The 20,886-nt window shown below is 37.9% G+C and overlaps 1 protein-coding gene across 3 annotated transcripts in view; it reads left to right on the top strand.

The window, feature by feature from the left end:
* The window catches only part of LOC308616889 (3',5'-cyclic-AMP phosphodiesterase 4D), a 575,090-nt gene that overhangs the window by 346,911 nt on the left and 207,293 nt on the right, over positions 1-20,886 (top strand). For all 3 annotated transcript variants that reach the window (XM_081233383.1, XM_081233381.1, XM_081233382.1), the window contains exon 2: positions 333-524. In XM_081233383.1, coding sequence (XP_081089509.1) covers positions 333-524 — 192 coding nt within the window. The remainder of the gene's footprint in view (positions 1-332; positions 525-20,886) is intronic.

Raw genomic sequence — 20,886 nt, 5'->3', positions numbered from 1 at the left:
ACCAAATATTTAGTGAATTGCTATGTAAAAGGAATTCTGTACTTAGGAGAGCTAGTCTTTGCAGAATGGCTCCTTTTAAACTGAAATTGAGTTCAGAAAGACCCATATATTTTGTATTTGGTCAGTTAACAGAGGTACTCCAAGGTGTAGGAAGACAAGTATACGAAGTCAGTGTGTTTTTTTTCTTTTGTGTGTTTTGGTATTACCATTTTTTTTGACAGCAGGAGTCAGCTGTAAGTTTTCCTATTGTCAGTTCCTAAACTGAAGTCTCCCTGTACTAAACTATTAACATACAATTCACAGCAATGTCATTCTTTCTCCTTAATTGACAGCTTTGATGTGGACAATGGCACATCTTCTGGACGGAGTCCCTTGGATCCCATGACCAGCCCGGGATCTGGGCTAATTCTCCAAGCAAACTTTGTCCACAGTCAACGCCGGGAGTCCTTTCTGTATCGATCTGACAGCGATTATGACCTCTCACCAAAGTCCATGTCCCGGAACTCCTCCATTGCCAGTGACATGTAAGTGTGCGGGGGAGCAAAGAGAAGAGGGCGTGCTTAGAGAAAACTCAAGTACATTTCCCTCTAGAGTTGATAAAACCAATGATATTTGTTCAACTGCATCATTCTCTAATTTAAAAAGGATGGTGGCTAAAATTATACAAGTTGAAGATAAATGGTAGATTGAATCTGTCACTCTTGAGAAGAAACTTATTTTTCCCAGAGAATACATTGTCTGGGAAAAGAGAGAATTAAATTTGCAATGGAGACATTTTCACTTAAAACTTTAGCTTATATTCATGTAGGACCTGAGTTTAGCTACCCAACCATGTGAATATTTTTGAATATTTTGACAGGCTTTAAACTCAGTTTGCAAGTCCCTGTGATATTAGCATGTACAGCCCTTTGAATATATCTCCATTGATGTACTGTGCAGATGTTAGCCCTGGTTTGCCAGTTCATTTGAAATCTTTGTGAAGGTTTGCCTAAATTAAACCATTTTTGGAATATTAATCATGGGAGGCAAGTACAGAAAACATTAGACAGACTTGAATATCATTTTAGACATGCCACAGCTTGGAAATTAATTAAAACTGATAAGCAGATTTGCAGATCATATACCATCATTAGCTCATTGTCTTGTGCTTACTGTAGTGTTCATTACTTTCCTAGTTTCTGGAGGCTTCTAAATAGGATCTAACTCTCACTCAATACCTGCACTGTCATTGGTGGTCACTCTGCCTCTGTGTAGAGTTAGTGTCTACTTTCCTCCTCTGCATCTAGGCATTTGTCTGATAACATCACCATCTTCTTATGACACCATCTCAAAAACTCAGCACAGGTTGCAGTACATCTTATAGGAACTGTATGGGGTTCCCAAGGGTCTAGTGTTATCCTTGGTATTCTAACAGATCCTCAAGGTATCTTAATAGGTCTCTATGGGATTCTAGAAATGAAATTGTGCTTTACTCACTTCCCAACCTATGGCTCTTGGTTGCCATTTATTAATGGTTGTAAAATGACAACACTCTCTTCTCCCTAGGAATGGGCAACTAAAGTACAATCACTTTGGTTCAAATTCTGAATTATGAAATTCACATTGTGTAACTGTCTTTGAGAACAGGAGATAGAAGAAAACTCTAAGACAGAGTTCTTGTCTCAGATAACTAATAATCTTATGAAATGACAGGTTTTAGATCAAATAATTAGTGAAAAAGACAGTATGTAAGTCCTAATTTCTGTCCTTGTGGTCTACAGGTAAAAGCATCTCATCACCTGCCTCTATGCACAGGTCTCCACCATCTTTCAAAAACTATCCAATCTGCTCTCTTTTTTTATCTGTTGTTTTTGGCAATAAAACTTCTCCATAATCATATCTCTGCCCATCCTTCCAACCCCACCCCAAGATCTACATCTATTCTCTATATTTCCTTATATGTTGTTGTTGCCTTAATATTCTGAAATCTATCTTCGAATCATACTGACCTCTGAAAATCCATTAATTCAAGTAATGTTGATTGGTCACCCATAAAGCAGAAGGCATGGTGCCAGTTATTAAAGGAAATACAAGGTGCATTTCATCTCCTAGCTGCCATCACTGTCGTGTGCTCTCTTCCCTACTGCTCACAGACCTCTTCTCCACCAGCTTCTCTTATCACCCCTTAACATATTTCCCCAAAGTGTAGCCCCTGGCCCTCTGGGCTCTGCTTTAGAAAACTCGTTTGTATATGTGTCCGACTATCAGCCTTCATCAGATGACTTACTGCTCAGTATCTCTGGCCCTGCAACCTCAGTTGAGCTCCAGATCTATAGCCCCTAATTGCCTTCTGGAAATTGAGACTTTCCTGTTCAACTGTTCCTTCACACTCACTAATTAGTACATATTCAGCATTAATTCATTGTATTGATGGCGTCCACTCTCCTTCACTACAAAACAACTTCTTTTTCCCATTGGCTTTATTTCTATGTTATTTTTATCCCATTTTCTTAGGTTTGAAAATTAAGACATTTGTTTATTCATTCATACGTAATAAAAATACTTACTGAAAAGCTATGGTGTGTTTAAAGCTCCCCATCTGCATGGGGGTAGGGGGAGAGGCAGGGCAAAAGGGCTGACACTTTAGACCTTTGGAATAAAATCTGGTGAGCACCATCCTTGAGGCATTTATGAGAGAAAAGGAGAAGAGAAGGAGAGTTTGCCAGCCAGGGATAGTCAGGTGAAGGGGGCAACATTTAGATAATGTGGGGCGAGGGAAATCATGGCTCAATTAAGGAATGACTGCTTGGTGTGAGTAGGGAAATGTGGCAGAAGAAACAGAAGGTTGGAATACAGTGTATGGGACCTCAGAGCCACAGGTTTTTAGCTGGGATCACGTGATCGCATTCTTGTTTTTATTGCTTCTGATTACTCTATTGTTGAATGATTGTATAGAATGAAATGATTACAGGGAAATAGATCTTGTTGAAATTCATAGAAGCAAAGCAGGCTAAATATGATGGAGGCCCAGGTCAAGGGAGTGGGGGTCGGATGAGGTTAGTCCAGATGCAAGAAGCAATAGGCTTACAGAATGGTATGTGTGTGTGTGTGTGTGTGTGTGCACACGTGTGCATGTTAGGAGACAGCCAGTGGGCAAGGAGAATCAGAGAGAATCTTGACGTTTTGACCCCGAACAAGTAAATGAATGGTGATGTTGACATGGGAACACAGGATAGAGTGGCCAACATAATGACATAATGAATTTGGCTTTTACACTTTGAGGCCAGAACTCTAGGAGAAACAAGGCAACAATTAAAGGACAAGGACAGAGAGCGGAGGGTGAGGGGAAATTAGAAGAACCAATTCCCTTCTGTAATGACTAGATTTGGGAGGACCAGTGGGAGAAGCATCTTAGTGGGGTAATAGAAGAATTAGTGAAGGAGTGAATTGAAAGTGGAGATAGCAGCAAGTGCAGCCATCTCTTTAAAAGATTAGTAAGTTAAAGAGGAAAAGAAAAACTAAAGCTGCTTGAGGGAGAATTAGGTTCAAGGGAAATTTTTTTGAATTCAGAACACTTAAGCTGAGGGACATAGAGGTTAAGTATGGAGTTGTAGCTGCTGATAAAAATATGATCATGAGCCTAAGTAAAGGGACTAACCTTGAAAAAGTAGTAGAGACAAGTACTGCATTCTTTAGAACAATGAAAAAAAGTGAAAGGGGGAGATATAAATTTGGAGATGGATGGCTGAAATGTTTAGAGAATTGATGGCTTATGATCTCTACTTTTTCATGCAAGTAGAAAGTATATAAAAAAAGAACGTATATATGTGGATAACTGAGTCACTTTGGTGTACAGAAGACATTGGCACAGCATTGTAAATCAACTACACTTCAATTAAAGCAAAAAAAAGAAAAAGAAAGTATAGCCATCGATGACTAAAGGAAAAAGTGATGGGGCAGCTTGAGAACGGGGAAAAAGCTTAAAAGACCCACACTGCAATTATAAAAAGAGAACAGAATAGGGGTGAGTAGAAAAGAAAAATGCTGAAAAGCCCTATAGATAATTATATATAATGTTGAATAGATGAGTGACCAGGTTGAAAGTCATCTCCTCCAACTTCATCAAAGGTGAAATAACTGGGCTTTTGATAGAGGCCAGGGACAAACTCACAGTGACTTAGTAGACTCTGTTTTACATAGTTATGTATTCTATTGATATTTTCTAAAATTATAGCAAATTGATTTTTGGATACCAGTGTGTATCCGTGCATTTTATGAAAAGGCTACAATATTTAACAGCTAAATAGTGCTTTTCTTTCCAAAGTAAACTTACGAGGATGACCTCATTTTTCCCTGTACCTATTCAAGAGTTCCTTTATCTGATTGGACTCACATAAGAGTGACAAATCTAATTAGACCGTGATGCAACTCTATATTTTGTTGAAAAATAATGTCTTGACATGTTCAGCTTTCTCATTCCCCCTGGGTATTTATATTGCAGCTACAACGTTTTCCTTTGACACTAACTGACTCCTGAAAAGCATACTTTCTACTAGGGAGACGTTTCTATGAGAAGCAAGGTGAATAGAATAAATAACTACCATTTCAGTCTTCAATCTGTTACTATACATTCCATCTACAGATAAAGTGTTATCCTTTCTCTTCATTTGACTTCACATGTGGCCATATGTAAACCTCCATTTTCTTACCTAGTTCATGATAATGCTGGGAAGATTGTTCAGTGTCTTTAATTCAACGGCACTTTATAGAGAATGACATTATTATATATTTTAATCACTTTTGATGATTTTATACTTAACTGTTCTAGTTAAGCTTTCCTATTGAGAAAATCCCTTAGAAATTTCAAATACAAACAGTAGCAATGAAAGTCTGTTATCATCTATTTGAATGAAGTGTTTTGGAAAACCATTAACTGCTCTTTAAGTTGAAATATAATTGTTTAATTTGTTGGTAAAGAGAGAAGGAAGATAATTACCTCCTATAAGACAGGATGGCATTATCTTATCTTCTATAAATAGATACTGATTAAATAGCTGAGGCATAAGAAGAAAATAAGACTAATAATGGTAGTAATAATAATCACAGCATACGTTGCATGTGTACATCACTCTTCATTCTTCTAAGTGTTTCACATCTGTAATCTCATTTGATACTTTCCACAGTCCTCTGCAGAGGGACATTATTATGCTGTTTTACAGACCCAAGGTCCTGAGAGCTTAAACTTCTTGAAAAACACAACACACATTTCTATCATTTCTACGAGAACATTATTTGCAAATGCCATAAAGTGCTGTGAACTATTGTGGCAAAACTGCTGAGAAACAGGAGTACCTGTTCACCAAATCCAATTGATCAAATGAATGACTTGGCGCTATGAAAATTTAGTTTCCATTTATAGTTTAAGAATAAAAGAAGATACAAGCTCAAATTGGTCAGAAAAGTAATAAAGAAAATATGCAACTGACTCTTGCAAACTATGCAACTGACTCAAGTCTATAGAACTAGGCTAAACTCAGCATCTAAAAAAATTAGCTTATACAAGGCAGAAGAGAAGTTCCTGGCAGCCTCTGCTCAGAAGGCTGTCACATAGTTTGTTAAATGTAATCCCGAGTAGCAACTTAATTCTTAAGAATAATAAGAAATAGGAAAATATTTTAATGATTAGCATGAGTACAGTAAAGAAATAAATACATGAAAAGTAAACTTAAACTATCATTAAGGGCTTCCCTGGTGGTGCAGTGGTTGAGAATCTGCCTGCCAATGCAGGGGACACGGGTTCGAGCCCTGGTCTGGGAAGATCCCACATGCCACGGAGCAACTGGGCCCGTGAGCCACAACCACTGAGCCTGCACGTCTGGATCCTGTGCTCTGCAGCAAGAGAGGCCGCGATAGTGAGAGGCCCACGCACCGCGATGAAGAGTGGTCCCCACCTGCCACAACTAGAGAAAGCCCTCGCACAGAAACGAAGACCCAACACAGCCAAAAATAAATAAGTAAATTTATAAAAAAGAATTATTATTAAAAAGAAAAACTATCATTAAGAGTCAAAAAGTATTTTATAAGAGTAGAAACAACTAGATAACAGAAGGTTGCCCAAGTGCTGTCATGAAGAAACATGAAGAAAATTACAGATTAGATGGATAATTACATTAAATATGTGCAGTTTTTTTTTTCCCTCTTAAATTCTTCAGAATGCATTTAAAACTATTTTAACTTCTGGATAACAGTTACTTCTGTTGCTGCACTTCATTCAATGATATGTTATTTGTATTTACAAATACATAGATACGAGTCCCTGGAAAAATTAACAGGAGAATTATCAGTAACAAAACAAATAGAATTTAATCATAAAACTATGAGTTTATTGAATACAAACTGCCTGTCAAACCACATCAGTTAAAAACACGTTTCAATTCATCTGGATAATGGACCTCTAGTCCCCATCTTCTGCTGAATAAACACTAACACAGAGAATCCAAAGATGATCCAAGTTGCTCTTTACTCATATCTACATACTGACACATACCGGGGAGGGCGTGGGAGGGGCAATGAAGGAGAAGTGAGCGGACTCAATGTACCATAAAAAGCTGGGGCACACTTGGCAGTCTAGCTAATTAGTCCCCATCACCATACAGAAGTATAGGACCTCATTTATCAAGGCTTTGGGGTGCCCCATGTGGGCATTCTTTCAGCCAGGAAACACTATCCCCATCCCCAACTCAAATTTCTACCCTTTCTTTAGCACTTACGAAGTACCTCACCACCTCTTGAGTCTTTGTGAGTTTTCAGTTGTAGCTGTTCCTGGCCTCTTCCTATGACTATGGGGTAGAAGGTGGTATTGCCTCTAGTCCTGAGTTTGAAAAAGGAAGAATGATCGCTTATATACCTATTCATCAATTCTATTACAGGTTACATTATTCTTCATTAGTCTTACTAAGGTATCTCTGAAAATAAAAATAAAAAGAGGGCTTCCCTGGTGGCGCAGTGGTTGAGAGTCTGCCTGCCGATGCAGGGGACACGGGTTCGTGCCCTGGTCCGGGAGGATCCCACATGCCGCGGAGCGGCTGGGCTCGTGAGCCATGGCCGCTGAGCCTGCGTGTCTGGAGCCTGTGCTCCACAACGGGAGAGGCCACAACAGTGAGAGGCCCGCCTACCCCCCAAAAATAAAAAAAATAAAAATAAATAAAAATAAAAAGAAAAAGAAATGTTGCACTACAAAGGTTCTAGTCCTCACTGGATCTACATGAAAAGTCTGTTAACCCCACCTAACTATATTTTTAGATCTTATTAGCACCAATGAGCATCTGTCTCTTTTCTAACCTTGATCTGCCATTTGAAAGTCCTCTACCATCATGTAAACACAGAAAGGTGCTGTGGTCAAATAATTCCTTCCTCAATTCCTGAGTTTTCCCAACTGAGGGAGTGTCCTCACCCCTCACTCAGTGGTTTAAGAGTAATGAAACTAGGGCCAGGACATGTGCTGAGGTACCCTGGACCACCACAGGGAACTCACACGGGTTCCAGAGGTATTTTAAATTTTCAAGGGAAACGCAGAAACATCTGTCAGTCACCTGGAGAACTAACAGCTTGAAATAGTTCCCAGTTTCAACTTTAGATCATTCCTTTTCTTTCCATGACATCATATCTTTGCAAAACTGGGTTATTGACAATTGCTGTGATAAGAAGCAAGCAATGCACAAAAATCAGCGTGGACCAGGAAGTGAGGGAGGCAGAACATCCAGGCTCATTCCGGAGTGAGAAGTTGTGCAGGACTCAACGAGCGCTCAGTTGTGGAGGCAAAACCTTATTAAATCGTTTGAACTAAATTCTTAAGAATTGACACTGGTAGTTATTTCTTTTGGCCAGTGGGGTGCTGTAAAAAACTACTGAGGCGCTAAGGGTATCATGAATTGAAGAAGTTTTGAGAACCTCTGGATTAGGGTGTTTATTTGTGTCCTTAGGAGTGGAGCTAAATCAAATCTTTGTGTGAAGAGAAATTTTGTTAAGAGAAAGAAAAAATTCAGCAGATTGTCAAAGCCATGAACTTCCAGATGAGCTCTAGAATTGAGAATTTATCCTATCCTTAATTCTGTTAGGACCCCAGGTAGACAAATAATTCATTATTATCAAGAGTGGTATCATTTTGGTAGTGAGCCAGATAAACTAGGATTTTTCTTCCACTCCTTGAGGGTTGGCAAGTTACTACTACTACTATTATTATTATTATTAAGTATTGATACAGACACTAAACTTACACTAGCCATTAAATCCCAAGAAGTGTATTGACAGAATATTCTAAGGTCATTGGCTACTAGAGTACTACTACTAGTTGTGCTACCTTTTTTCATCTTTCTGTTGTTTTAAAAATTCCACTTCTCTGTTCAGTCCCTGGGGTCGTTTTATTTCTAGCTCAAAAAACAGGAGGCCCATAAATGGTAAAATAATACTTATAAATTAGGTAAACATGCTTATTCAATTTTTGAATTAAGGAATTAACAATAGCAGCTGAATACACATTTTATATTTCTAATCTTGTACTTTAAAAATCATAAAAAGGAAGCTCTAATATTCTGACATTTTGAATGACCATGTTTGTTAATGACACAAGGTAAAAACAGTCGATTTTAATGCATTACCACAGCATTTGTTTAGTATCATTGTGCTATGCTCCAGTCTTTTAAAACAACAAATTAATTATGTGTTCTAATATCCCTTGCTTATCACTGCCAAAGTGATATATCCTGAGGTCTTAGGGGACATGAAGAGATAAATATTAGTTATGAAAAGTTCTTAAGGCAGACGGAAAAAGAAATTGAGATTGACAAAACTTGCCAGTAATTCATTATTTCCATGCTAAGGTTACTAAAATGCTATTATGTCTTTAGGAGAGTTTACCCTAATATTTAGCATCCAATTTTCTTTTCTGAATGTCCTTCATACCCAGTATGCTCCTCAGTGTTTGGACTCTAGTTTTAATTGTGAAAAAAAAAAACAACAACAGAAAAATAGTTACCTGAGTGTTCCTCAACTCCCATAACTTTAGAAAAAAAGGCACTGTGAAGATAAACTATTTAAACTTCTAAATGATTGATTATGCAGTTATGCTTTTACCTCAGACTTAATACTTTACACAGGGTAACATCTACTTTTTAAAAAATGTGAGAGAATGGTAGCTTAATAATAAAAGTGATTACTACATAATTTTATGAGATCAAATCCCTGCTAGAGAGCAAACTCATATCAAACTTGGTCAAGGAAGAGCTGGCTTATTATGCAGTGTATACAAAGAATATAATCTCTAAGAGCAAAGTATGAATAAAATTAACTATGCAACTAAAATTAGGAACATTTGAAAACCATCTTCAATGAAAAAAGCACAGTAACCTGCATAGTGCTCTCAGTGCAGTGTGACCCTAGATGAATGAACCAAGTTGAAAATTATGAGCTTTTCCTGCTTCTTGTAATGGACAAATGGCCATTACACAAGAGGATCTAGTTCTGTCAGTTATAGATACTGTGCCTGGGGACTCTCACTTGCTTTTTTATCCCAATGCTCTTTCCTCCATGTACTAAAGAAGACTAAAGTCAAAACCATGCTCTAGTGTTATAAAATGAAAATTTTCTGAACTTTAAATCTTGATAGTGGGTGGTGGGAATGGAGCGAATGGTGACAGGTCAGGAGAAAGGAGAAAGCTGATTTCCAATGGAGGTAATCTGTGTCTTCTCCCACATTCTAAATAAGTGTGTTGACTGGCTGCTTTTCCCTTTTTTTTTTTGTGCGGTACGCGGGCCTCTCACTGCTGTGGCCTCTCCCGCTGCGGAGCACAGGCTCCGGATGCGCAGGCTCAGCGGCCATGGCTCACGGGCCCAGCCGCTCCGCGGCATGTGGGATCCTCCCGGACCAGGGCACGAACCCGTGTCCCCTGCATCGGCAGGCGGACTCTCAACCACTGCACCACCAGGGAAGCCCGATTGGCTGCATTTTTGAATGAGAGTGTCATGCTTTCACTCAGCAAATATTGACAGTACCTACTTCATGTCTGGGTATCATTCGACGACACCATAGACCCATGGAAACAAGACAAAAATTTTGTTTGGATGATGCATTCCTGTCATTTAAAAAAAATTCTAGATACTTACCCAGATAGAAAGGGACATTTACCCAGTCAATATTGATATTCCTATGTAAATCCCTGTTTCCACTAATACATCAATCACTTTAGCTATTGATTTTGTTTGACAGTCTTAGATCCTTAGTGAATTTTTCTCAGTGCCTCCTGTACAGTTGTATGAGCCATATAAGGAAAAATAATCACACTACTGGAACATTTATGTGATGTGCTTCTTGAGATAAGATATACCAGGGATTGTTAGTAAATCATCCTCACTAAATCCCTGTAAGATGAAAATTTAAAGATATGCTATTACAAATATGAAGAAAGAGAGCCTTCAACCATGCCTGTGGTTTTTCTTCAGAAAAAGAAAAACTTGTCTTCAGACAGGCCAAGAATATCGAACACTGGGCTTTGCTATCAGATTCCTGGCACTTTGTGGCATGGTTGAGGTGAGATTCACTGAAGAAATATCCCCAATTATTCCATCTGCCTATTGCGGTTTCTCTCAAGCTTTGTGTCAGCTTCCCATTCATTGTCTTGAGACTTCAGGGTTTTCTTAATCTTGGATGAAGAAAAATTTGTTGTCATTGACTACTGGATAGTTATGTCTAGACATATGTAAGACCTTAACTCCTACAACCTGTCAATGGAAGTAGAGGAGTTAAAAGCAGAAAAAGAGCTGCATGAGCTGTTTGTATATTTTGGAGATTAATCCCTTGTCGGTAGCTTTGTTTGCAAACATTTTCTCCCATTCTGAGGGTTGTCTTTTTGTTTTGTTTATGGTTTCCTTTGCCATGCAAAAGCTTTTAAGTTTAATTAGATCCCATTTGTTTATTTTTGTTTTAATTTTCATTACCCTGGGTGGTGGATCAAAAAAGATCTTGCTGCGATGTATGTCAAAGAGTGTTCTGCCTCTATTTTCCTCTAAGAGTTTTATAGTGCCCAGCCTTACATTTAGGTCTTTGATCCATTTTGAGTTTATTTTTGTGTATGGTGTTAGGGAGTGTTGTAATTTCATTCTTTTACATGTAGTTGTCCAGTTTTCCCAGCACCACTTGTTGAAGAGACTGTCTTTTCTCCATTGTATATTCTTGCCTCCTTTGTCGTAGATTAGGTGACCATAGGTGTGTGGGTTTATCTCTGGGCTTTCTATCCTGTTCCATTGATCTTTTTGTGCCAGTCCCATACTGTCCTGATTACTGTAGCTTTGTAGTATAGTCAGAAGTCAGAGAACATGATTCCTCCAGCTCCATTTTTCTTTCTCACGATTGCTTTGGCTATTCAGGGTCTTTTGTGTTTCCATACAAACTGTAAAAATTTTTGTTCTAATTCTGTGAAAAATGCCATTGGTAATTTGATACGGATTGCATTGAATCTGTAGATTGCTTTGGGAATATAGTCATTTCCACAATATTGATTCTTCCAATCCAGGAACATGGTATATCTCTCCATCTGTGTTGTCTTTGATTTCTTTCATCAGTATCTTATAGTTTTCTGAGTACAGGTGTTTGCCTCCTTAGGTAGGTTTATTCCTAGGTATTTTAAAAAAGAAACAAAGAAGCCAACCAAAAATTGGGGGGAACTTCTAAATAGACATTTCTCCAAAGAAGACATACAGATGGACAATAAACACATGAAAAAGATGCTCAACATCACTAATTATTGGAGAAATGCAAATGAAAACTACAATGAGATATCACCTCACACCAGTCAGAATGGCCATCATCAAAAAATCTACAAACAATAAATGCTAGAGAGGGTTTGGAGAAAAAGGAACCCTCCTACTGGTGGGAATGTAAATTGATACAACCACTATGGAGAACAGTATGGAGGTTCCTCAAAAAACTAAAAGTAGAACTACCATATGATCCAGCAATCCCACTCCTAGGCTTATACCTGGAGAAATCCATAATTCAAAAAGATACATGCACCCCAATGTTCATTGCAGTAGTATTTACAATAGCCAAGACATGGAAGCAACCTAGATGTCCGTCAACAGAGGAATAGATAAAGAGGATGTGGTACATATATGCAATGGAATGTTACTCAGCCATAAATATGAAGAAAATAGTGCCATTTGCAGAGACGTGGATAGACCTAGAGACTGTCATATAGAGTGAAGTAAGTCAGAAAGAGAAAAATAAATATCGTATAATATCGCTTATATGTGGAATCCAGAAAAATGGTACAGATAAACTTATTTGCAAAGCAGAAATAGAGACACAGATGTAGACAACAAACTTATGGGTACTGAGGGGGTGGGATGAATGGGGAGATTGGGATTGACATATATACAGTACTATGTATAAAATAGGTAACTAATGAGAACCTACTGTATGGCACAGGGAACTCTATCAATGCTCTTTGGTGACCTAAATGGGAAGGAAATCTAAAAAAAGAGGGGATATACGTATACGTATAACTGATTCACTTTGTGGTACAGCAGAAACTAACACAACATTGTAAACCAACTATACTCCAATAAGAATTAATTTTGAAAAAAGCAGAAAAAGAAAGGACATGTGTTTACATCTCTGCAAATGTGGGAGTCTACACTGTGACAGAAAATCATTTAAGCAGTTCAGTGCATGATGTCGCCTGCTAGTAGATGTTATGAATGATCCCAAGACCCAAAGCCCTTTTAGCTCCTAGTTTTCCTTCCAGGGAGAACAGGGCTGCATGCAGATTTCATGTTTCCGTGTCTCAACATCGATTCCTCCTTTGGGACTTAGAGAACTCCAGACTGAATTTGTTCTATCCACCAGGGCCAGTTTTGTTTGTTTGGCTGGTTATTTTTTGTTCCTTTGTTTGATTTTTGGGTTTTTTTGCCAGGAAAATCAGAAAACAAGCATTATGATTTATGTGTTACCTAAAGGTTCCTGTGGTGATTTTTTAAAAAGTTCAATAAAACTTTCACTCAATCACTGTTATTTTCAATTATGAGTACATTTTTACAGAAGCTAAAAAAGAAGGCAGTTGGTAAAAAGAACTCTTTTGCATCAAATCACGGAGTTAATTCCATGTGCTGACAGCACACTTTTGTTTTACGTCTTTTCATGCTCATTATTTATCTTCAATATATTGAGTTTCCATTCATTTCTCCCACCTACTATAGAGATTAGATAAAATTTCCTACATGTTTCACTATTTCTTGGTGGTTTTTGTTTGTTTGTTTGTTTGTTTTACATTTGTTTAAAGGTAGCCATCTTGTACTATATTTATCCAGGAAAGGAACCTGATGTTTCCCAGACAGACAGCTTGTCTATAACCCAGCACTCCAAACACCGAAGCACTTTGAAAGTGGTGAAAGGATGTCTTAAAGCTTCATGAACAAACCTCAAAGACATCAGTTCAAGTTCAGGATATTTACAAGGTCCACCTTGTTTTGCCCTTTGTGGCTCTAAGTTTCGGTACACTCTTTGGGAAGTGATGTATATAGAAAGGAATATATTCTTAAAATTGCCTGACGTCTGTATAATCTTTATAGCTGACATAGAATTCTCCTCTGAAGTTTAATACTTGATCCTCAAAACAATCATGTAAGGAAACAATGGAAAATATTAACTCAGTTTCTGAAATCACAAAATTCTGCTCAAAAATGTGTCTTGCATGTGCACACACATGCATGCCATGAATTAGAATCCAGGTATCTTGACCCTGAATATAGTGATTTCAATCAGCAGCTGCTGCTAGACCATACCTTTTGGCATTTTCTGGCAGGCACAGTAGCCTCTAGGTGAGAATATAAGCAAAGCAATTAAACTAAAATCTTTATTTCCCTTTCAGGGTTGGAGAATCTTGATGGCCATTTGGGCAAATCTTTCCATTTAGGGTCTTTGCCGAACAATCAAGTATTTTTATTACGTTAATATATCAATGCTCTTTTGCCCCCAAGCTTAGAGTAGATTTTTTTTTTTCAGTTATATAAAACATTGTCTTCCCTTGGAAAATTTAAAACTGAAGTTTTGTAAAGATTGCTCAAGAGCTGCACTGGTCAAGATGATAACCACTACCCCAGGTGACTTTCTCTTAATTTAAATTAATTAAAATTAAATAAAAGTGGCATTCAGTTCCTCACTTGCACTAGCCACATTTTCAGTGCTAACTAGTAACCGTGGCTAGTGGATACTGCATTAGACAGCACAGAGAGAGAACATTTCCATCACAGCAAAAACTTTTGTTTGACCGTGATGTTCTAGAGTCTAGAATATGTACTTTTATGGGGCTTCAGAATAGTCTGAATCCGTTTGTGCATGCAGAAAGCAGCATGATGCAGTAGAAGCGAAACGGTATTTAAAGCCTGGGTTTAAATCCAGCTCCACTGCTCATTTTCATGCCTTGGGATTTCATGACTCACTAAGACTTCAAAAACCATCTGGGGGACTGACCCAGGGTTACTAAGTGCTTACTTTGCCAGATAAATGACTTTATTTATTTAACAAGTAAATTCCCGTCGATATACACAATCATTTTATTTTCCAAAGGCATTTCACTAGAATTTTTTACAAAGGGAGTGGCACATATTCTCAGAATAAAGGAGAGTTTTCCAAAGGAATATGGTTAGCTTTTGTTTTTTAATATGACTTTTTAAAAAACCTTACTCCATGATTCATGTTTATTCTCACCTTCACAAGGACCAATGAACATTCTCTTGGGCCAGTACCAGGTCTCAGCCTGGCATTTGGAAACCACTGATCTCTGCCACTTGCCAAGGGCATGACCACCGATGAGTTACTTAAGTTCTCAGAAACCAGTTCCTTATCTTAGGATGGGAATATGAGCATCCATTTAGTGCAGAGGCATCAGAATTAAATACTGTGTGTTAGCAGAGCAGGGTCTGGTAATAGTAGGCATGCAGAAAACATACTGCTCTCACTCCTCTCCCCATTTGGTCACACCCTTCCTTTTAATCTCCTGAATCATTTTACCTCATGCAGATCTTAAAAAATTGTTTTTCTAGCTACCCATAAATCTTTTCCCTGGGAACCCATCCTAGAGAAAAACCAAGAAGGCAGAGCCACTGACGTTAAGAACGGGACTGTCAAATAAGACAAACTAGAAAAGAAGAACCTGTTCCTACAACAGAGTGAGGGCACTTGTGAAAGATTGCTGTGTACTCGGTCCTTTCCCCGTCCTCCTTCCCCCTCCCCCAGCCCATGGAGGTCAGTCATCAAAGTTCCGTGACAGCAATTTGTGCCATCAACACGCCTAGAAGGACCCCTTTATTGTATTAGCTTTTATTAAACAAAATAAATAGGCTTAGCGAATGTGTCTCTACATGTGCAAAACACTTAACTTCTTACAACTGGAAAATCTTTTGCTGAATAATTCTGAAAACAGATGATCTCTCATGCCATCATTTAACTAACAAATTTGAGGCCGTTTATTGGCATCATGTACGTTCTCTAACGAAGCCTAAATTTTTGTTTGATGACAAATAAAGAAGAGATTACACTTCAGACTAGAGAATTTTTGCTTATGTTGCATTAGCTCCAATTTCATTTACTTTCTCATCAGTGCATGTGATACGAGCACACGTGGGCCAAAAACTGAGGGTTTTGCTTTTAGAATGTTTTTGGTCAAATATCAGGCCAAGGCCTTAATTCTTAAAACTGTGAATAAGAAGTGAGCAAATGATTTAAATTTCAGAAGACTAAATAACTTCCAAGGTCACATCCCTTTCTAAAGTTATATGATATATTTTTGTCTTTTTAATTTTTTAAGACTTCAGACAGCATTTCTAGTTTCACAGCAAAATGAAGAGGATGGTATAGAGATTTCCCATATACTTTCTGCCCCCATAACAGAGTGGTTCATCCGTTATAATTGATGAACTTGCGTTGACACATGATATTTTTTTTTTAGATTTTTTTTTGATGTGGACCATTTTAAAAATCTTTATTGAATTTGTTACAATATTGGTTCCGTTTTATGTTTTGGTTTTTTGGCCGCGAGGCATGAGGTATCCTATCTCCCCTACCAGGGACCGAACCCGCACCCCCTGCATTGGAAGGCGAAGTCTTAACCACTGGACCACCAGGGAAGTCCCCCCATGATATGTTTTTAATCTTAGGAAGTATACCTTAAAATGTAATATTTGCAGAGCAGTTGGTCTTTGAAGGGTTTTTATATTGAGTAGTACAGGCAAAATAATATAGTAAATTTTCTTTATGCAGATAAGTATGGTGGCAGATACAGTACCTTTATCTCCCCCCCACCCCTTTTGAAATACAGAGGCAGAAAATCAAAATACCGTCCCTAGGATTACAACTCACATGCACACACAATATATACATAAATACATTTATATGTAGATGTTTACATATACATATATATGTGCACATAAATGCCATCTCCAGAGGCCTTTGTTACATATGATATGCATGTAATCTTGCTACACTCTGAATATGGACATATGATATTAAACTCTCAGCCAGAATTATCACCTCAGTAGGAAACCAAGAATTATTTTATTTCATTTTATTATTTTAGCTTAGGGTAGAAGGACATGAAAGTCAGCAGGTGGATAGAGATTGTTTTGTTTTGTAAGTCATTTTAGTAACTTTTTTGTTTTGATTTTTTTTGCATTTATATGTTAACTCTTCCATTTGTTGTCTTTATGGTACATATCATCTTTATGAAATGGAAAATGCCTAGAGATTAGGCATTGTTTGGGATGTGCTTTTGGCATTGATAAATGCCATTACTGGTGCAGAATTGCACAGTGTTTAAGCACAGACCCGCCAGAGTCATATTGCCTGCCTTTGAATCCTGACCCCATCACACCATGGGCATAGTGATTTCTTTTGTCCTTCTTGGGGCTTCCATTCCTCATGTACAAAAAAAATTAATAGGAGATAATCAGTGAAATGTGCTTTGCACAGTTCCTGGCACAGAGTAATCATTTGATAAATATTGGTTATCATTATTGTTTTATAAAAATTATAACTTTGAAAGTAATACCATTATTATTTATCAGTTTGTTGGATATTTGTACTCTGATTTTTTAAAATAATTATATTGAAAGCCCATTTAAGAAATAAAAAATACTGGGAACATATTAAAAGGGCCCCCAGAGCTGAAATCAACAAAACATTGAGTGTCTTTCCTGGGCATCAGTGAAAGGGATGCCAGGATAAATTACCACTCAAGTCTATTAGGAAATTACAATTCAAGGACAAAGAAAGCTGTTTCCTCATAAAGTTAAGAACCTGGATGACCTCAGTCACCTGTTTTTGTAGAATAAGTATTAGTTTATTTGTCTGTTAAAACTGGGGAAAGGGCTGTAATTTGGTTTGTTCTTTTGGTGCTGATATGGAATATAAACACAAAGGTGATCTTCAAGTGAGGGTAATCATTTCAACTTGATGACTGATAACTATAGTTATCATTATCGAAAAACCATCAGAGTTGTGTATACAGACATGCACAAATGGCTTGGAATTTGACATTGAAAAATTTCAAATTGAAAGATACTACTGTACACAATACTGAACTGCTTTAATTTTGATCTTATATTAATTTACATTATTTTTAGTTCTCAGTAGAATGTTGCTGGACATTCTTTCCAAAATTCAAGTTTCTGTAGTTGTGATTTTGACCACAGGACCAAGCTTTTGTGTTAAAGGGATTACTTTAATTCTAAGTGGCAGTAGCATCAAAGAGGAAGATCACTTTCAGGTATGGCTGAGGTTGGCTTTGTGTTATAGGAACTTCAGTCCTTGGGGTTCCATAAGCCGAGGGACTAGTTAATTTTTTACTTACAGTAGAGCTAGTTCTAAACTAAAAGGCCAAGCAATGCAGAGAAGCCATATCCTCAGTTGAATCTGCTACCAATGAAGCAGAGTTTTTCATTTGTTTTTGTTTGTTTTAGTAGTATTTTGTCTACTAGAAGTTTATGGAAATCATAATACCTCCTTCAAAAGTAATTTTAAAAGGTTCATTATATTCTTAAATGTGACATTTACATTTTCTCAGAGCCCACATTATATGTATTTTTTTGGAAAAACCAAATCATTACAGCAGTTATCTTTGGATGGCTCTTAAAGTTTTTCTGTATTTCCCAAAGTTTTCTACAATTAATATGTTTTGTATTCAGTATATGTATAAATGTTAGCTTTTACAAGATCAAGTACATTGTGTATGTATTTGTTTGTTTATTTTCTATGTCTGTACTTCTGTGAACATGGGAGTAAAGAGTGGTGAGTAGAAAAGTTCCTCCTGTGGCTAATTCCTGGGTGTTGTCAAACAGGGCTCCCAGAACCATTTTTATGCTTCTAAATGCATTTTTTATGTTGGGCTCCCAGTAGCATTTTTATGTGCCTATTAATAAGAAGAACATACTTGTTCGCTAATGACTCTCTAATTTTAAAAGAGGTGGATCAAAGATGGTGATGAATGGGTGATAGTTTTGAGTCTAAGGGAAGAAAGACACCAGGATTTCAAAATACCACCATCTGTATGTTTATCATTTCCCTAATCCTACTGACGAACTCCAGAGGAGAATGTCTTTCTGGTTTTATAGCCAGAGAGAGTGAAGCACAGAAGATCAAAAAGTTTGCACAACATTCAGGAAGTAAGGCTCAGACCATGGCCCCTCTTCAAAGCACTAGTTCACCCAGCCATTTACCATCCTGAAATTTGCAATACGTGATATTTAGAGGCAGCAGATACTTTGTGGCCTCTAATGCTTTTCACAGCTTCATAGGATTAGAAATCTTCTCTCAATAAAGTATAAACTTTCTTCTAATTAACTGCTGGTTTGGTAATAATAAAAAAGCGTGGAAAGGTCGTTGCCTCGTGTATTTCAAACACAATCTTGAAATGAACTAGGTTACAAAACTGTATTTTCAGGTGCTGCTCTTGGTTGAGTTTATTTTGCAAGAGGGCAAGAGGCTTTTTTTTCCCATTTAAGAGCTTAAACAGTTTCTGGATCCCAGTGAGGTGTCTGTGAGGGTTTGCTTTTTGATTTCTCTCTTTCAGTTTCTTACCAGTGTTTCTGGCTTCTTATTATAGAAAGAATGAGGGTAGAAATGAAAGCACTGTAGTAAATAATACAAAAGTAGCGGAAGGATGGCGGGAGGCATAGGGAGTAGTTCTTGGCTCTATTGTCATCCCTCCCTGGAAGAACAGGAAGTTCAGTGGTGTGCTGCTGGGCCTCCTATCCCCACTTCCAGTGGCCAGCAGAGCAGACTCAGAACTCAGCAACCTTCTCTTTGAGGGAGGGGAGAGCCTGCTCCTGCCCCAGGGGCCAGAGTGGGTGGTTCCAGTTCAGCCCATGGTCTCGAGGGCAGGCTACGGACAAAGACTTGGACAAAGATTCTGTCGTTATACATTCGGTATATATTCAGAGATAATGTATTTTTTTTAATAAATTTATTTATTTATGTATGTATGTTTGGCCGCGTCGGGTCTTCGTGGCTGCGTGCAGGCTTTCTCTAGTTGCGGTGCACAGGCTTCTCATGGCACAGGCTCTAGGCATGTGGGCTTCAGTATTTGTGGCTCGCAGGCTCCGTAGTTGTGATGCACGGGCTTAGCTGCTCCATGGCATGTGGGATCTTTCCGGACCAGGGCTCGAACCTGTGTCCCCTGCTTTGGCAGGTGGATTCTTAACCTCTGTGCCACCAGGGAAGTCCCTATTCAGAGATAATTTAAACCTTACATAATTTTGAAAAGAAAGGGTAGGCTATTTATTGAGGATATTTGCCACTGAATTGCTAGAAACAATTCTACTGTGACTAAAATGAGACGGTCTTGAGATATTTGGCAAAAACAATTTCTGGGGAAGTCAAGAGTGAAATATTTCCATCACTAAAATGATAACTAATTTTCTTTATGCTTTGACATGGAAAGAAAGCAAGTCTGATAAATTACCCTAAATATTGTATATTCTAAATAAATGTTTTATAGTGCTTGGGAATGAAATACAACCAAAGATAGAATTAAGTGTTTTAATACACATGCACATGCTTTTCAGTTTAGAGTGATTCAAATCCAGTGTAATTCATGTGAAAAATTAAAAGACATTTCCAGGGATTGATTTCAGAATGTTACTGTGCCTTGGCCAAGTTGACTAAGTTCTTAGAAAATAAACTTTGTAGTCGGGAAATTATAAAGAATAAAATGGAAGAAAAGACTGTACCTCGGGAAAATATCTAGATTTTTGTATTAGTTAAATTTTGGCTCTCTGAATAATCTCTCCAAAGAGCAGTGCCCCTCAAACATGTAACTGTGGAACGAAGAGGGTGCAAGATAACACACGTTTCCTTTAGAGTGTGTTCCACCCCCTTTCTGCTTTATTTTTCCCACACTTTGAATTTCAAGATCTCTGTGTAATTTGATGATGACTGTAGCAACTGGTCTAATTATTGGCAGCAGTCCATTTACTAACGTCATCCATATGCTGCTTGTGCCGAAGCATATCTCATGAGTGCTGTTTTAGGTCACTCAAGCCCTTTCCAGAATTGTTCATGAGTGAGTGAAACATTTAGTTGCAGTGTTCTCAGTTAGGGTCATGTCCGGAAGCTTTCTGTGTAGAATAATTCCATTCCCTTTTGATTAAAGAGTTCCAGCTAGCTAGATCAAGAAATATCCCGTGGAGATTTTGGAAATCCTTCTCATGAACTATTCATACTAAGAGACACCACGAAAGAACTCTGGGCCTGGGTTTCTCACTTTCTTCCAAGCAGAATGTTCACAACTTTCCTTGCCTCTCCCTGTCCCTCCAAGACACGTCATGCTGAGACCTTGCTCCTGCGTCCTCGGCACAGTG

The sequence above is a fragment of the Mesoplodon bidens genome, assembly GCF_964165515.1.
Source record: "Mesoplodon bidens genome assembly, chromosome: 4".
NCBI lineage: Eukaryota > Metazoa > Chordata > Mammalia > Artiodactyla > Ziphiidae > Mesoplodon > Mesoplodon bidens.
This window is presented reverse-complemented; position numbering and strand designations above follow the sequence as displayed.